Source organism: Danio rerio, chromosome 5, assembly GCF_049306965.1.
Source record: "Danio rerio strain Tuebingen ecotype United States chromosome 5, GRCz12tu, whole genome shotgun sequence".
NCBI classification, from domain to species: domain Eukaryota; kingdom Metazoa; phylum Chordata; class Actinopteri; order Cypriniformes; family Danionidae; genus Danio; species Danio rerio.
The window spans coordinates 3,735,001-3,753,388 of record NC_133180.1 but is presented as its reverse complement, the minus strand read 5'-3'; the positions used below and the strand labels follow the sequence as shown (position 1 = coordinate 3,753,388).

Sequence of the window (18,388 nt, the reverse complement as noted above, 5' to 3'; positions counted from 1 at the left end):
TTCAGCGTTTGCAGATGAGAACAGCTCTCAGGTAAACAATAATCCTCCTTAGACACGTGAGTTATTGTTGTCGAGCGTCGCGTACACTGTTAATCCACACGTGACTCCAGCTGAGCTCTCACAGAGAGAAAATGAAAACAAAACTTAACTGCAGCAAACTATAAAAGCAACACTTCACGCTTGTTTTGCCAACACAACGTGGTGTGAGTGTCGTCTAAACACTGTGACAGTAATGAATATTAATGAAGTTGCACAATAGAGCGCGCTGATTGGTTTGAACCAAGCCTTACTCATGCATTAATGCATCGCACTGTAAGACGTAATAAGACACACTCTGGCACAGACGTCCAGTCTGCACGCTGGAATACACGCTATTATGTCATGACCGTGACGCAGCTTCAAAAATTAGTTTCAAGCCAGAAGTACGAATTTGCTTGAAATAACGCAAAAACAACCAATTTACACTTTTTAGTGAAATATAGGTGTCCTAATAGTGTTTTTAGCAGTGTGGGACACATATACGACTGTCAACAGCTCAAAACATGTGTTCTGGTGTTTCGTGACCCTTTAATTTTGAGCCTTGAAAAGTCTTGTGAAATAAAACCTGATTGCATTGCGACACAACCCATTTGCTCATGCACACTAAGCAAAGCTAATACACGATACACACAAGAAGTTAAATGAATGAGAAGGCATGTGGACATAACACAACATCTAAATCAAGTCGTCTTAGCATGTCAAAATCAAATTTATGCATATAAAATATATTTTCCCAACAAGAAAAACGTGACTAGTGAAAATGCAGAGTGGCTAGTAATGTTGGAAATCTACTAGCCACAGTGACTGGTGATCAAAAAAGTTAATATCAAGCCCTGATTGTATTCATAAAAAGTTTAGCAGCAGTTTTGTGATTAATCTACGTTGTAATTATGGTGATATCCAGGGGTGGCCAACCCTGTTCCTGGAGAGCCACCATCCTGCAGATTTCAGCTGCTACCCATATCAAACACACCTGAACCAATTAATTAGGACCTGAACACCACGTGATAATTACAGGCAGGTGTGTTTGATATGGGTTGCAACTGAAATCTGCAGGAAGGTGGCTCTCCAGGAACAGGGTTGGCCACCCCTGAACTATAGTAATATAGATAACCGACCCAGTACTGTCTTTACTGCAACTATTGTGTATATTATATTACAACACAGCACAGATATTAGGAGAAAAGCTGAAAACCGATAACCACTGACTTACATAATAGGACCAAACAAATACTATGGAAGTCAGTGGTTTCCAACATTCCTCAAAACATCTTCTTTTGTGTTCAACAGAAGAAAGACACTCATGATAGTTTGGAACAAGTGCAGAGTGAGCACCTAATAATAGAATAGTCAGTTTAGTGTGAACTATCCTTTTAGTTTTCCCTTCACTAATACAGTCTCAGTCTGAGAGAAGCGTTACAATTATTATATTTAATATTGAAATTAAACTACCAAATTTAGCCCAATGTTTGGGTTTGTCCACATTTTACCTAATTTGGGTTAAATAAAAATAACCCAGCATTTCTTTGGACAACGTGAAAAAATACTACAGTAAATTATAGTAATACTGTAGTGTCTCTGAATAACACTATACACTCTAGTAATACTATACTTACTTACTCCCAGGGTGTTTATATTATGGTGATATCCAGGGGTGGCCAACCCTGTTCCTGGAGAGCCACCTTCCTGCAGATTTCAGCTGCTACCCATATCAAACACACCTGAAACAATTAATTAGGACCTGAACACCACGTGATAATTACAGGCAGGTGTGTTTGATATGGGTTGCAACTGAAATCTGCAGGAAGGTGGCTCTCCAGGAACAGGCTTGGCCACCACTGGTGATATCTGTGAGCTTTGTTTAAGAAGTTCAATTCTTCCCAAATTGATCATTTTTTATCATGCTTGTGTGCTATGCAGTATTTATAGCGTTCTCTAACCATAGTAGAGTTCATTGTGGTGTTTCTTTTGCTTCAGGTTTATGGGGACAAAGATGCGGATGGTTTTTATCGTGGTGAGGCGGCTGGCCGGCGTGGATTCGTGCCGTGCAATATGGTGTCAGAGATCCAGGTGGATGATGAGGAGACCCGAGAGCAGCTCTTGATGCAGGGCTTTCTGTCCACGGAGACATCCATGGAGAAAATAGGTGTGTTTATCAGCATCACAAACACTAGGGATGCACCGATACCACTATTCTACAAACCAATATGTGTACGAGTATTTCAATTTGGGTACTCGCCGAGACTACTAATACCGATGCTTCCTAGATTTGGTTTCAATTAAGTTTATTTGTTTTGTTTTTTTGCTTTAAGCAACACAATAAACTTTAACAGAGGGCTGTTCTAACCAAAAATATACACACATTGTTGACAATCCTGCAAATCCATAGACCTTATCTGTTAGTGATTAAGCATTGACATTTAGAGGATGAGTTATCCTTCCGCTTGCATGCGTCCACGACTCTACACATTACACAAAGTGTGTGCAGTGTACGTTACATTTACATTTAGTCATTTAGCAGACGCTTTTATCCAAAGCGACTTACAAATGAGGACAAGGAAGCAATTTACACAACCAAGAGCAACAATGAATAAGTGCTGTAGGCAAGTTTCAGGTTTGTAAAGTGTAAGAAGGAAAGCATTAGTAAAAAATTTTTATTTATTTTATTTTTTTTTTTTTTTTGAGTACAGTTAGTGTGATATTCAGAGAGGCAATTGCAGATTAGTAAGTGAAGTGGAGACTAAATAGTTGAGTTTTTAGTCGTTTCTTGAAGACAGCGAGTGACTCTGCCGCTCTGATGCAGTTAGGGAGTTCATTCCACCAACTGGGCAGATTGAACGCGAGAGTTCGGGAAAGTGATTTCTTCCCTCTTTGGGATGGAACCACGAGGCGACGTTCATTCACAGAACGCAAGTTTCTGGAGGGCACATAAATCTGCAGAAGGAAGTGAGAGCAGATAAGAAGGAGCAAAGCCAGAAGTCGCTTTGTAGGCAAACATCAGAGCTTTGAATTTGATGTGAGCAGCAACTGGCAGCCAGTGCAAACAGATGAGCAGCAGAGTAGAGTCATTCTCATTGCATATTGGGGACGCATAAAACCCTGTTATGTGTGATTCTTTCATTCATGAGTTGGCTACTTGATGTTTGACTATGTGTGGGTCGCGGGTAGATAAGATCAATAGCCATAAATATGCAACGCATACTCTCATTTCAAAAACCACGCGACCATCATCTCACAATGTTTATTAATAAATAATCTTATTTTTATTAAAACAGAAGTGATTTAGCAATGCTGCACTATTAATAAGCCAACTGCAGAGAAACAAAGCAACCATTGCGGCAACCACAGTGATTACTTTTTCCCAAGTTCAGCTTTTCTTTTTGCACTTGAATATTATGCGTTTAATGTTAAAAAATCGATAATGAATAGGCCAACAAGAGTGTATGCTGTGTTTGTGCGTGCCTTTTATCACTGAAGTCGCTCTTTTCCAAAACCGAAAGTTTCTTTGTCTGTCTGGCAATATTTCGGCTTTTAATCGAATGAAAAGTTAATTTAGATGAGCTTATATTCGAAAATTGCAGTAAAGTAACTGTGACGTGCGGCCACACATCAAATCTGAGGTCTGATCTCATCTCTCTCTTGCTTTCATCCAGACATTGATACAGACGCAACACAGGTCAAGTCGCAAAACTGAGGCTAGTACCAGCTGACAGGTAGAATAGCTGAAGCCTAATAGTTGAAATCTGTCAAAGCACAGCACTGAAATTAACAGGCATAAAAGTCTTAGAGCCAAAAAAGCCTATCCTTAGGATATCTGTAAAAATGCAAGAGCCAATGTTATGTAGAAGTTGTGTCGCCTAATAATTCTATCAATTCTAATAAAATGAAAACCAAAATAAACAATTCATTGCATTTTTCGTTTGATAAAAATCAAAGGGTGGCTAGTTTGTATTAATATGTTTTAATATTAATAAAAAATATGCTTAGCCTATTTAAGCTCAACGGCAAGCCCATATACTTGTAACGATACGAGTATGAGTATTTTAACCAAGTGTCGACCCGATACTGGTATCGGTTTCGGTGCATCACTAACAAACACATCGGAAAGACCTCCATCTATGCTCTTACTCTAGTACATCATGATACCAGTAAGATTTGACATCTAATGCATTACAGTTCAGTACAGTTGAAGTCAGAATTATTAGCCCGCCTGAATTATTAGCCCCCGTTCATTTTTCCCTCAATTTCTGCTTAACGGAGAGAAGATTTATTCAACACATTTCTAAACATAATAGTTTTAATAACTAATTTTATTTTTGCCATGATGGCAGTAAATAATATTTGATTAGATATTTTTCAAGACACTTCTACACAGCTTAATGTGACATTTAAAGGCTTCACTAGGTTAATTAGGGTAACTAGGCAGGTTAGGGTAATTAGGCAAGTTATTGTATAACGATGGTTTGTTCTGTAGACTATTGTAAAAAAAATAGCTTAAAGGGGCTCATACTATTGACCTTAAAATTAAAAACTGCATATTTTCTAGCCCAAATAAAACAAATGAGACTTTCTCCAGAAGAAAAATATTATCTGACATACTGTGAAAATTTCCTCTGTTGCACATCATTTGGGAAATATTTAAAAAAGAAAATAAATTCGAAGGGGGCTAATAATTCTGACTTCAACTGTATGTTGAGATTAATAAACATATTTTAATCTGCATTATGCATATGTTTTTTATGCATTATGTTGATTATTATGACAGTGAAGGCGTTTATAATGATTGAAAATATTTAAATTTACATAAATGCAGTTGTTTTGATATTTTTTATTCATCAAAAATGATCAAAAAAGGAAAGTATATGCTAAAAAGTATTGCAGCAAAATGGTTTTTAAACATTGATAATACAAAAACAAAACTTCTTAATAATCAAATAAGCATATTAGACTTATTTACAATATTTATATTACACATATGTAGGTATATTTCAGTAGCATCATAGAACACTTAAACCTGGTGTAATTATACTGAAAATGCAGCTTTTAATCACAAGAAAAAATACTTTTGAACGTATTTGATTACAGAAAGCAGTTCATTTAAAGCCTAATAATGTTTCACACATTGTTACTAAAAAAACAGACCAGAATTTTCCAAAAGAAGATAAATAAAATGACATGTACTGTACTGACCACAATCTTTTAAGTGTTAATGTAACTTTTTTGACAATAATGAAGTGCAACTTTAAGTCTCAGAGTAGTGTTGTCACGATACTAGAATTTGGTACCATTCCAAAACGCTCCAGTGTCTCTGTATCTGTGGTTGCGCTCAGTAAACAGTGGTGTACTGATGACCTTTACGACCAATCACAGTCGTTTCTGTTGAGCATGTGAACACAATAGCAAATCAGCGCTGTTTAAGAACGCACTCAACAGCGCTCAAATGCTAGTGAGAAATGAATGTTTTAAAAATGTAATTATCGATTTGTACCAAATTCCAGTATCGTGACAACTATATCCCAGAATGCATTGTGTCAAAACAGCTGTTGTAGGTAAATTAAGTGAAGTATATTTATAAACTAATTTCGAGAGGATCAGTTGCTTAAGATTGTTCACAGCTGGTCCAGCATCAGCTCACGATTGATTCTCCAGTCAGATGAATCCTCACTTACTATAAATAACCAGTTTTCTTATCTCAATATCTTCGTCTCGAAGAACCCCCCCTCTCCTTTCTAGATGGGCGACACGGTGGCCCAGTGATTAGCACTGTTGCCTCACAGCAAGAATGTCTCCGGTTAAAGTCCCTTCCAAACCAGTTGGCATATCTGTGTGGAGTTTGCTCATTCTCTCCATGCTCGGTTCATCGAGATCTACCTGAGCTCAAACTCCCCTCTCAACCTGCAAACGGGAGGGAGCCCTGGGCTCGAGCATCTCATAAGCCCAGGGCTCTCTCCCGGGACAGCATGCCAAACAAGCTTTATTATCAATCATCAGCTATGTGTGAACTCTTAAAGATTACAGTTTGTTTTAAATTATCTTGCCCGACCCCCACCACCCCCACCTTAAATTGTACTGATATCAGCTATGAGCATTCAAAAGCATTAGCGCAACATCTTAAAATGCTCTCTATATAGTCAGCTGACTAGATTTATAGCTGATCATGTTTTGAGCATATTTGAAAAATAAATCTCTTAACTCCCTGTAATCATCCAGAAAAAAACACAGAAATCCAGCCACAGCTGATGTTTAAGCACCGCTGGAATCATGCAAATAGAGGCAGCGCGAGCTTTAAATAGTTTTCCTGCTAACAGCTTTGAGGAACTTGAACTTCTCTTGAACTCAATGTCTTAAAGTGATGCCAGTGAATTTGTGCTGCTTTTGTGAGCTCTGTGAAGATGCATGCATGAGGCTTTTAGAGGGGTCCTGTTATGCTTTTTACATTTTCAGCTCTCTAATGTTGCTGTTTGAGCACTCACAAAGCTGTATTTTGGGAATTCATAACTGATGATGCTTCAAAACACATTTTTATATCATAAACTAAATTGCATAAAATAAATAAAAATATATAAATAAATATATATATATATATATATATATATATATATATATATATATATATATATATATATATATATATATCACTGCATCACTATTTTTGTTAAATAGATTTTTGTACCTTAATTGAGTTCCAAAGGCAAATTATAAACTTGTAGCGGAGTTTGATCGGGCTATTCTATTACGCTGCATTATTGACGTCTGCAACCGGGTGCTCTGTTTACGCAACGTTAGCTCTGTTAGCGCGGTAATTTAGACAATAGTCTGTTGACAGAGTAACGTTAACGTTCTTTTATAAAGGTTAAAACGATGCTTGTGCAGTTGTGTCGAATAGTATGCACTTATGGGAGTTATATGGTACGTCTAAATTACTGTCTTTTGCAGACAGCAAGATATATGCTATAGGCTAGTTAACCTTAGCATAGCTTCCCGTCACTTTTTATTAACTTGAAACTCCTCAAATACATTTGGGCACCCAGAAAAAGAGTGAAAAAGACTGCTGCTGAGCCATTTCTTGGTCCTCCACCAGTCAAAAGAAAAGAAAAAAAAAACCTTCATGTTCTGTGTGGAAGCATTTTACAGTCAGTGGTGCTGCAGATAAAACAAAGTTATACTGTATAATGTGTGCAAAAGTGAAATCAGCAGAGTCAGAGATATTAAACATCTGTCAACATCTTCTATCCATAATCATTCATTCATTTCTTTTCGGCTTAGTCCCTTTATCAATCTGGGGTTGCCACAGTGGAATGAACCACCAATTTATCCAGCATATGTTTTATGCAGTGGCTGCCCTTCCAGCTGCTACCCAGCACTGGGAAACATCCATACACTCTCTTTCACACACATATAATAGGGACAATTTAGTTTACCCAATTCACCTGTATTGCATGTGTTTGGACTGTGGGGGAAACCGGAGCACCCGGAGGAAACCCACGCCAACATGGGGAGAACCCAGTCGGGGCTCGAACCAGCAACCTTCTTGCTGTGAGGCGACAGTGCTACTCACTGTGCCACCGCGCAACCTTCTATGTAATGTATTATCACATGCACTAAAAGCATCCTCTCCTGATACTGTCGGTGAACCCCCCACAAGCATCAATCCCCTCAATCAGCACAGCTATGTTCTGCTAAATCCTCCACAAGCACCAAACCATCAACACAGCCACATTCTGCCCCAGCAAGTCAGTTTCAAACATAAAAAAAAAAAAAAAAACTTTGTGTCTGTTTTGTGGCAGGCAGATGACAATAGCAGGGCTGTATCTTTTAGTATTATATAGAATACTTTTGTTCTGTCAGATCCCCCAGGCAGGGTTTTATTTAGATTTATTTAGTTAATTTTAGTTTTTGGAATTCTGTCCATTGGAAAGAAGTTGTTTCAGAAGAAGAACAGTTTTTTGAAATATTATTTGTTTTTATTCTGTCTATTCAGTGTCAAGAACGGTGGTGGTGGGGTTCATAATATTCACAATGGTATTTTATTAGTTGTTGGTTTAACCATGGATGAGATAATGGCTTCTATGTTATTTTCTTTTCAATGACATTTCTTATCACATGTTCAAAAACAACAACCAATATTGCATATCTATAATTTATATAATGGGTATAATTAAACAATACTTTCACTATAACGTAAATTAGAAGTGTAATAGAAAAAATATATATTTTTGCGCCATTTTGAATTTTACTCGATTACAAATACAAATACAAATACTTTTCCCACTCAACAAATACAAATACAAATACCGGCTGCTTCGCACATCCCTAATATATATATGTGTGTGTATATATATATATATATATATATATATATATATATATATATATATATATATATATATATATATATATATATGTGTATGTATGTGTGTGTGTGTATGTATATATATATATATATATATATATATATATATATATATATATATATATATATATATATATATCTCCATTTAATGAAATGCACACTAAAAATGGCAATTTTTTTTCTTCTTGATCAACAGGTTGTGAAAACATCATATGCAAAATACTTGTTTATGATTTTTTATATATATTATTATTTTTACCGTTGTCTGATTGCGGCTGTAGGTTTCAGTTACAATTGAATCTTGTTTATTTAACATTTTTCTCCTGTATAATTAGATACTGCTAAATTTGCATATTTAGTCTTATTTTGGATAAACAAAACTGTTTGCTTAATGTTTTGTGATTAATCGACTGTGCATTTATGGTGGGATCTGTGAACTTCATTTTGCTTGGAAAAGTTAAAGGTGCAGTAGGTGATCTGCCACAATGCTAACAGCTTAGCATTAATCTGTGAATCACAGTCCCTCCCCTGCCGTCTAGAGCCACGCCTCCTGAAACACGAGCACCGCAAAAGAACCCTCTCTCATGTGTTAAAGCGACTAGTGCTTGTCCGACGACGTGCAAGCCATACTGACATGCTATTTCATCGTGAATATTTAGAGTTGCATTGTAAATAATTTAGGGAGAGGCTAGGCGGAATAGCGCTATTTACTTGTGTTTTGTTGTTAAACTAATTTAAATCTACATTATCAATGCTGTAAAAGGTCCCTTATGAAACTGAAAATAGTCTTATCAATCTTTCATCGGAAGATTTTAGTGGCTGAACAACACTTCTGTAAAGATATAACCCGTTTGTAACAACAACATCTACTGTTACATCAGCTTTACGTGAAGCTAAAACAGTTTTAAAGCAGAACATTACCTGTCTAACAGAAATCCTTCAGACATGGTGTCATCCTTTCTCCAGCGTGCAAAGGTAACTCCAATATTGATTCAGCTTTTTAAAAAGTTTTGATTCAGCAGGTTTTTACTGATCGCACGTGTGCTCTCGAGTCTCGCTCATGAACTTGTGGCAGTCAGCAGAGCTGCGTACAAACGGCTGCGCAGTTGTTCAAATCTGCATTTGCTGATAGACAGTTTGAGCTACTTATCGGAATTATGAGAGATCTCGGCCCGACTCTATTTAAATGGATGAACATTTTTTAGTTTTATGCCTTACCCGAATATAAAAATACATATAAACACATTTTGATCATTTACTGTAATCATTACTATTAGACTGTGAAGAGACTTTCAACCAGCTCAACAACAAATGCTTCTGAAGACAATCACCTACTGCACCTTTAAAATCCAGCCAAATTCACTTGTTGTTAACTGCGTTTTCTAAATCTGTCCTGTTTCACAGTTTGAGTTTCATTTCAGATCACAAAGCTGCATTGATATTTTATCAAAGTGCCAAAAAGTCCTGTCTGTTGTTTTTCTTTTGTTTGGAAACATGGTTGTTGCTAGAAGGGATACAGCTGTGGCCAGAAGTTAACAGGAATTATTTAATTATTTATTAAATTATCCATAATTTTATAGTTATAACGTCTACCCCAACCCTCACAGTAATGCAAAAACAGTAATTATATCAAGTATTATTCATATTATTTATTAAATTACCCATTAAATTGTATTTTATTAAATCTATCCCTCCCTTAACCCTCACAGTAATGCAAAACAGTAATTAAAATTAGTATTATTCGTATTATTTATTAAATTACCAATTTAATTGTATTTGATTAAATCTATTCCTCCCTTAACTCTCACAGTAATGTAATTAAAATCAGTATTATTCATATTATTTATTAAATTACCAATTTTATTGTATTTTATTAAATCTATTCCTCCCTTAACTCTCACAGTAATGTAATTAAAATCAGTATTATTCATATTATTTATTAAATTACCAATTTAATTGTATTTTATTAAATCTATTCCTCCCTTAACCCTCACAGTAATGTAATTAAAATTAATATTATTCATATTGTTTTTTAAATTACCAATTTGATTGTATTTTATTAAATCTATCCCTCCCTTAACTCTCATAGTAATGTAATTAAAATTAGTATTATTCATATTATTTATTAAATTACCAATTTTATTGTATTTTATTAAATCTATTCCTCCCTTAACCCTCACAGTAATGCAAAACAGTAATTAAAATTAGTATTATTCATATTATTTATTAAATTACCAATTTAATTGTATTTTATTAAATCTATTCCTCCCTTAACTCTCATAGTAATGTAATTAAAATTAGTATTATTCATATTATTTATTAAATTACCAATTTTATTGTATTTTATTAAATCTATTCCTCCCTTAACCCTCACAGTAATGTAATTAAAATCAGTATTATTCATATTATTTATTAAATTACCAATTTAATTGTATTTTATTAAATCTATTCCTCCCTTAACTCTCATAGTAATGTAATTAAAATTAGTATTATTCATATTATTTATTAAATTACCAATTTTATTGTATTTTATTAAATCTATTCCTCCCTTAACCCTCACAGTAATGTAATTAAAATCAGTATTATTCATATTATTTATTAAATTACCCATTTAATTGTATTTTATTAAATCTACCCCTACCTCAACCCTCAAAGTAATGTAAAAAAGTAATTATGGAGTTTTATTACTATCATTTATCAAAAATAACCCATTCAACTTTATTGTATTAATATCAATCCTAAACCCGACCATCACATTAATGTAAAAACAGTAATCACACCAAGAATTATTTATATTATTTATTAAAATTACCCATTAAAATGTATTTTTATTAACGTATATCCCAACCCCAACCCACAGAGTAATGTAAAAATAATAATTAATGTTGTACAGCTTCGCAGAAATGATGCTGCATGGATGTGCATTTCCACAGCTGTATCCCTTCTAGACTTTACTTTGTAATGTGGATCTTGTCTCCCAGAATGCTTTGCTGCGGTGGCGGTGTTTCTGCTTTTCTTCCTCATTGCTGATGCTTGTTCTGTTGATCAATCTTTTTTGGTTCGGCTTCTCATTCATTCTCGTCTGCTACCTGTCTTTTGTTGTTTCCTCGTATCCTGTGTAATTTTCATAAAGACGCCCGCTTACATGCACAGCTTCCACGCCGCTCCGCTGCACCGCCCAAACCCAGACGCTCCAAGAAAGGTGTGTGTGAGAAAGGTGTGTGTGAGCCTGCGTTTGCTGTCATCCTGCATCCAGTTTCACATGCATTTGCTTTTTTTTTCCCAATGAGCCTCTGCTTCTGCTTCATCAGCTCTGAGCAAATGGGGATGTGGACATTAGATTGAGTTTTGATTCTCTTCTACGCTGTGATAAATATCTGTTCATGAACAGTTTGCATATTTTGTGATGCTTTTTGTGTTTATTTCCAGTTGTGAATTGCATTATGGGATGTTGATCTCTTCTCTGTCTACTTTTGATGTTGAAATTCAACTCTACAGTTTAACAAAGTGACTTTTTCTGACATTTTAGTTGTTTGAAATAATAATATAATGTATAAGAAATAACATCCAGAGAAATAAGTGTGTAAAATTACAGAAAATGTGCTGCAGTTTATTACAAGGTTTCTGTGGCATAATGTAAAACTCCAATCCAGACAATATACTCACCGGCCACTTTATTAGGTACACCTGGATTTATTAAAATACAGTTTAATGGGTAATTTAATAAATAATATGAATAATACTTGATATAATTACTGTTTTTGCATTACTGTGAGGGTTGGGGTAGACGTTATAACAATAAAATTATGGATAATTTAATAAATAATCTAAATAATTCCTGTTAACTTCTGGCCACAGCTGTATCCCTTCTAGGGGATTTAAGTGACTTTGAACGTGGCATGGTTGTTGGTGTCAGATAGGCTGGTCTGAGTATTTCAGAAACTGCTGATCTACTGGGGCTTTCACGCACAACCATCTCTAGGGTTTACAGAGAATAGTCTGAAAAATAGGAAATATCCTGTAAACGGCAGTTCTGTAGACGCAAATGCCTTGTTGATGCCAGAGGTCAGAGGAGAATGGCCAAACTGGTTCCAGCTGATAGAAAGGCAACAGTAACTCAAATAAGCACTCGCCACAACCGAGCTCTGCAGAAGAGCATCTCTGAACACACAACACGGCCAACCTTGAGGCGGATGGGCTACAGCAGCAGAAGACCACACCGGGTGCTGCTTCTGTCAGCTAAGAACAGGAAACTGAGGCTACAATACACACAGACTCACCAAAACTGGACAATAGAGGATTGGAGAAACGTTGCCTGCTCTGATGAGTCTCCATTTCTGCTGCCAGAGTTAGATGGTCGGGTCAGAATTTGACATTAACAACATGAAAGCATGGATCCATCCTGCCTTGTATCAACGGTTCAGGCTGCTGGTGGTTTAACAGTGTGGGGGAGATTTTCTTGACTCACTTTGGGCACATTAGTACCAATTGAGCATTGTGTTGAGCACCACAGCCTGCCTGAATATTGCTGCTGACCATGTCCATCCCTTTATGAGCACAGTGTCTCCATCTTCTGATGGCTACTTCCAGCAGGGTAACAAACCATGTCATAAAGCGGGAATCATCTCAGACTGGTTTCTTGAACATGACAATGAGTTCATCGTACTCAAATGGCCTCCACAGTCATCAGATCTCAATCCAATAGAGCAGCTTTGGGATTTGGTTGATTGGCATCAAGGATGTGCAGCCGACAAATCTGCAGCAACTGCATGATGCTATCATGCCAATATGGAGCAAAATCTCTGAGGAACATTTCCAGTAGCTTGTTGAATCTACACCATGAAGGATTAAAGCAGTTCTGGAGGCAAAAGGGGTCCAACATGGTACTAGTAAGGTGTACCTAATAAAGTGGCCAGTCAGTGTATATATGTTATATATACTTGAGTATGTATAAAATACATGATATGTTTTTATGTAGATTTTTTTTAAATTTTAATTTAAACTTTAAATGTATTTTTATTGATCGTTGTTTCTGATGTTTGGACTCCGCCCCTTTGGTCAACTCACAGCCCCCTTTGGTCAACTTATCCATTATGTGTGTGTTTGTTTGTGCGTATGTGTGTCATAATTGCTGCACATTCATAACCTCATAACACTCATTTTGTTTGGTTTAATCCTTGCCTTTTTTTCCTGCCCATGAGCCTGTCAGTCAAGTTCAGCCAGCCAATCAGATCGTGTTTAACCCTTTGCCCCTCCCCTTTTCCAGTGGAGTCGGCTGCAGTGTGGGATGATACATCCGCTATAGACTCGTCCAGTCAAGGTTTGAGTCCTGCTGTCATCCTGCATTTCTCTCGTGTTTTCCTGCATGTTTTTGAGCATGCTGGAGCAGTGGAGATCCTCTAACTTTCATCTGTGTTCTAAACAAACACTAATGCTCTTCTTTTACAGTAGACTTCATCTCAGTTCAGGTTGCATGTGCATCTTCTGCTTTTTGAGAGTGTCTTTTAAGTGCCCGTTTCTTCCTTTCAGTCTGTTCATCAGATGTTTTGTTTTCAAATGCACAAATGAAGACTTTGCATGCATTGTTGATAGTGATAGCGATGGTTGTGTGTGTCATTAAATCAGATGTGTGATCATTCAGGAACTGCATGCAAACTAACTGGATTATTTTCCATTTAACTATTCCTCGATTTTCTTGACCAAACACAGAAAACTGATTTCATTATAGCTCTCTTAATTGTAGTTTTGTATTTTTGAATTCACAAAATCCAGGTAAAATAGATTGTTATTTTTTGCAATATTTGATTTTGAACTGATTTTCAGATGAAGAGAGCAGTTCTACAAATATTATTAAACTGCATAACAAATAATTCAATTAAATTTAATTTAATTATTTTGAGATTTTATTTTATTATTTTATTTATTTATTTATTATTATTTTTATTTTATTGTAGCAACATTTGCTTTCTAGAATTGATTTACATATTAAGAGGGCAGTTTTTCCAATAAGTTCTGCATAACACATAATTCAATTTAATTTAATTATTAAGATTTTTTATTTATTTTATTATTTTTAATAGTATTTTTATCTTATTTTATTTTTGCAATATTTGCTTCCTAAAATTTAATTTTAAGATAAAGAGAACAGGTCTTGAAATCAATTCTGCATAACAAATAATTAAATTTAATTTAATTGTTAAGAATTTGTATTTTATTTTATTATTTTTATTATTTTTTTTAATTGTTGTTTTTATTTCATTTTTTTATTTTTAGTAATATTCCCTTCCTAGAATAGATTTTTAGATGATGACAGCAGTTCTTCAGATATAATTAAACTGCAAAACAAACAATTAAATTAAATTGAATTATTTTGAGTTTTTATATTATTAATTATTTTATTGATTTTTGTTTATTTTATTTTAGCAATGTTTGCTTTCTATAATTGATTTTCAGATAAAGAGGGCCATTCTTCAGATAAGTTCTGCATAACAAATAATTAAATTAAATTAAATTAAATAAAGAATTTTTATTTTATTTTGATTATTTTTATAATTTCTTTAATATTGTTTTTATTTTAATTTAATTTTATTTTATTTTATTTTAGCAATATTCCCTATCTAGAATAGATTTTCAAATGATGAGGGCAGTTATTCAGATATAAATAAACTGCATAACACACAATTCAATTCAATATAATTATTTTAAATTTTAAATTTTCTGTTTATTTTTATTATTATTTTTTTTAGAATTGATTTTCAGATGTAGAAAGCAGTTCTTCAGATATAACAGCAAACAATTAGATTTAATTGGATTATTTTGAGTTTCTGTTTAATTTTTCTTATTATTATCTTTTTTTTTTGCAATATTTGCTTCCTAGAATTTATTTTTTAAGAAAAAGAGGGCAGTTCTTCCGATAAGTTCTGCATAACAAATAATTCAATTAATATTTATTATTAAGAATTTGTATTTTATTATTGGTTTTTTTATTTGTTTTTTCTATTTTTTTTAGCAATATTTGCTTTCTAGAAAAAGAGGGCAGTTCTTCAGATATGATTAAACTGCATAACAAATAATTCAATAAAATTTAGTTGTTAAGAATTTTTATTTAGTTTTATTTCAATTTTTTTTTTTTGTTGTTGTTGTTGTTTTTATTTTATTTTAGCAATATTCCCTTCCTAGAATTGATTTTCCGATGATGACGGCTGTTCTTCAGATATAATTAAACTGCATAACAAACAATTTAATTAAATGTAATTATTTTGAGTTTTTATTTTATTATTATTTTTTTCAGTATTTGCTTTCTGTAATTGATTTTCAGATAAAGAGGGCAGTTCTTCAAACAAGTTCTGTATAACAAACAATTCAATTTAATTTAATTATTAAGATTTTTTTATTATTATTATTTATTTTCATATTTAATTATTATTTTATTTTATTTTAGCAGTATTATTATTATTTATTTTTATATTTAATTATTATTTTATTTTATTTTAGCAATATTATTATTTATTTTTATATTCAATTATTATTTTATTTTATTTTAGCAATATTATTATTATTTATTTTTATATTCAATTATTATTTTATTTTATTTTATCTTAGCAATATTATTATTATTTATTTTTATATTCAATTATTATTTTATTTTATTTTAGCAATATTATTATTATTTATTTTTATATTTAATTATTATTTTATTTTATTTTAGCAATATTTGCTTTTTAGAACTGATTTTCAGATGAAGAGGTCAGTTCATCAGGTATAATTAAACTGCATAACAAACAATTAAATTTAATTTAATTATTAAGAATTTGTATTTTATTTTATTATTTATTTCAGCAATTTTTGTTTTTTTAAAAAGAGGGCAGTTCTTCAGATAAGTATTGCATAGTAAACAATTTAATTAAATGTAATTATTTAGATTTTTTTTATTAAATTTTTATTTATTTTTTTATTTTCGTAATATTTGGTTAAAAAGGTGGTCTTTTTATTTTAGCCGAAAACATTTAATGCAGTTACACACTTAAGCTGTGTTTCTCAAAAATCATTTAAAACCCAAAAATTTTATAAATTCAATATATTTTGTAAATGTCCCTCAGATCTGAGTCGCTCCGCTGCACCGCCGGCCGGTTCCAGACCCCGCAGGATGGTGGCCATCTTTGATTACGACCCCAGAGAAAGCTCTCCTAATGCAGACATAGAGGTGCTGTTATGAAGGCCTAATGAAGGCTCATTACAGTAGTATATCTAGTGTTTATTTGAGTGTAATCTTGTGCTGTTTCTGCAGGCTGAGCTGACCTTCAGTGCGGGAGACGTCATTTATGTGTTCGGGGATATGGACGACGACGGCTTCTACTACGTCAGTTTATTTCAGCACCAAATTCTCTCTGTTCATGTTTTGATTCTGTTCTGATGTAGAGCTGCACAATATATCATGTCAGCATTGATATCTCAATGTGTGCATCTACAATAGTCAGCGCCGGATATGCAATGCTGAGTCGGGATCATAGCCTCAGTTGAAAACACATTTGTGGATCGATTGCTGAAATAATCCATCAGAAGGCAAATGAAATGCATTTATAGTGGATCCAAATAGGAATTACTTGTCGAGATACTATCGGTCTTACTTAATTTTAGTACAAAGTGCAAAAAAGGTGCTCATTGCATGTTAGAAATCAACAAAATGGTGTCCAACGCCTATGAAACTAAGCACAACCTCAGCTTAATCCTTTATTCATCAGGGGTCGCCACAACAGAATGAACCGCCAACTATTCCAGCATATGTTTTACACAGCCGATGCCCTTCCAGCTGCAACCCAGTATTGGGAAACACCCATACACACTCATTCACACACACGGTCCCACTTTATATTAAGTGGCCTTAACTAATATGTACTTATACAGGACTTAATAGTTTGTTACAATGTACTTATTGTGTAAATACATGTATTTACTCTGTACTTATGCTTGATTAAATACATGCATGTAATTACATCAGTAATTAACTTTTGTAATTACATTTGTAAATACACTGTTGACCATCCCTTACACCTTAAAGCCTGATTTATACTTCTGCGTCAGGTGACCGGCGTAACCCACGGCGCAGGCAACGTGCGTAGCTGTGCGTTTATACTTCTGCGCGCTGTCTCTGTTGGTCTGCATTAACACTTCCGAAACGCTAGTTGGCAGTGAGGTGTAAATGTTCCTCTGTGTCGAGTTTCTTCGATGTTGTTTTGCTTTTCCTGAACACTTCCTGGATGTACAAGTGGCTCAAACTCGCTCATTTTGAGGCAGGAACCGGCGGACGTGCAACAACTTTAACTATGAGGTAAACACAAAACAAAACTTTCCATCCGGAGCTCCTTCACGGGACTCCACGCTTGTAAACAATCGCTCGCGCCATTCGCGCGGCTCTCGGTCCCGCCCAGACTCGTCAGCGCTACCAAGCCGACCAATCACAGAGCTTGCGCTACGCATCGTTGCGACGTGTAGTTACAATTTTTGAGAGGTGCACGTCAGTGATGGCCACGGCGAAGGGCTATGCGTCAGCGCCGTAGCATACGCCGGTGTTTGACGCAGAAGTATAAATCAGCCTTAACCCACCCTTAAACCTACCCATGCCACCAAACCTGTCCATAACCCAACCTCTATCCCAACTCTAAAGCACCCCAAGTGTTCTCAAATACATTATAAACACAGTGAGTACATTGAATTTATTTTTCTGATGTAAGTACATAGTAGTTGTGGACACTTAATATAAAGTGGGACCACACACACACACACACTCTCATACACTACGGCCAATTTAGTTAATCAATTCCCATATTGACCTTATTCTAAAATGCGGAAGTGCGCCGATTGTCTTAGAACTTCCGTTTCAGTCGCCTATGGGAAAAATGACAAGAAGTAATAAACGGCAAAAAACGGTCAAACTACTTGCTCTACAAACTAATTTTTGCATGACTATACAGACCAAGTATAATAATATAAGAAGGA

At 34.5% G+C, this 18,388-nt stretch overlaps 1 protein-coding gene across 40 annotated transcripts in view; it reads left to right on the top strand.

Annotated features, from left to right (window-relative positions):
• The window catches only part of tspoap1 (TSPO associated protein 1), a 258,828-nt gene that overhangs the window by 232,740 nt on the left and 7,700 nt on the right, over nt 1-18,388 (top strand). For 13 of the 40 annotated variants that reach the window (XM_073951845.1, XM_073951851.1, XM_073951843.1 and 10 more), the window contains 4 exons: nt 2,017-2,185; nt 13,659-13,712; nt 16,492-16,595; nt 16,680-16,751. In XM_073951845.1, coding sequence (XP_073807946.1) covers nt 2,017-2,185; nt 13,659-13,712; nt 16,492-16,595; nt 16,680-16,751 — 399 coding nt within the window. Of the gene's footprint in view, nt 1-2,016; nt 2,186-11,525; nt 11,610-13,658; nt 13,713-16,491; nt 16,596-16,679; nt 16,752-18,388 lie in introns of all 40 variants that reach the window. The other 27 variants (XM_073951847.1, XM_073951852.1, XM_073951846.1 and 24 more) reach the window with 3 other exon arrangements.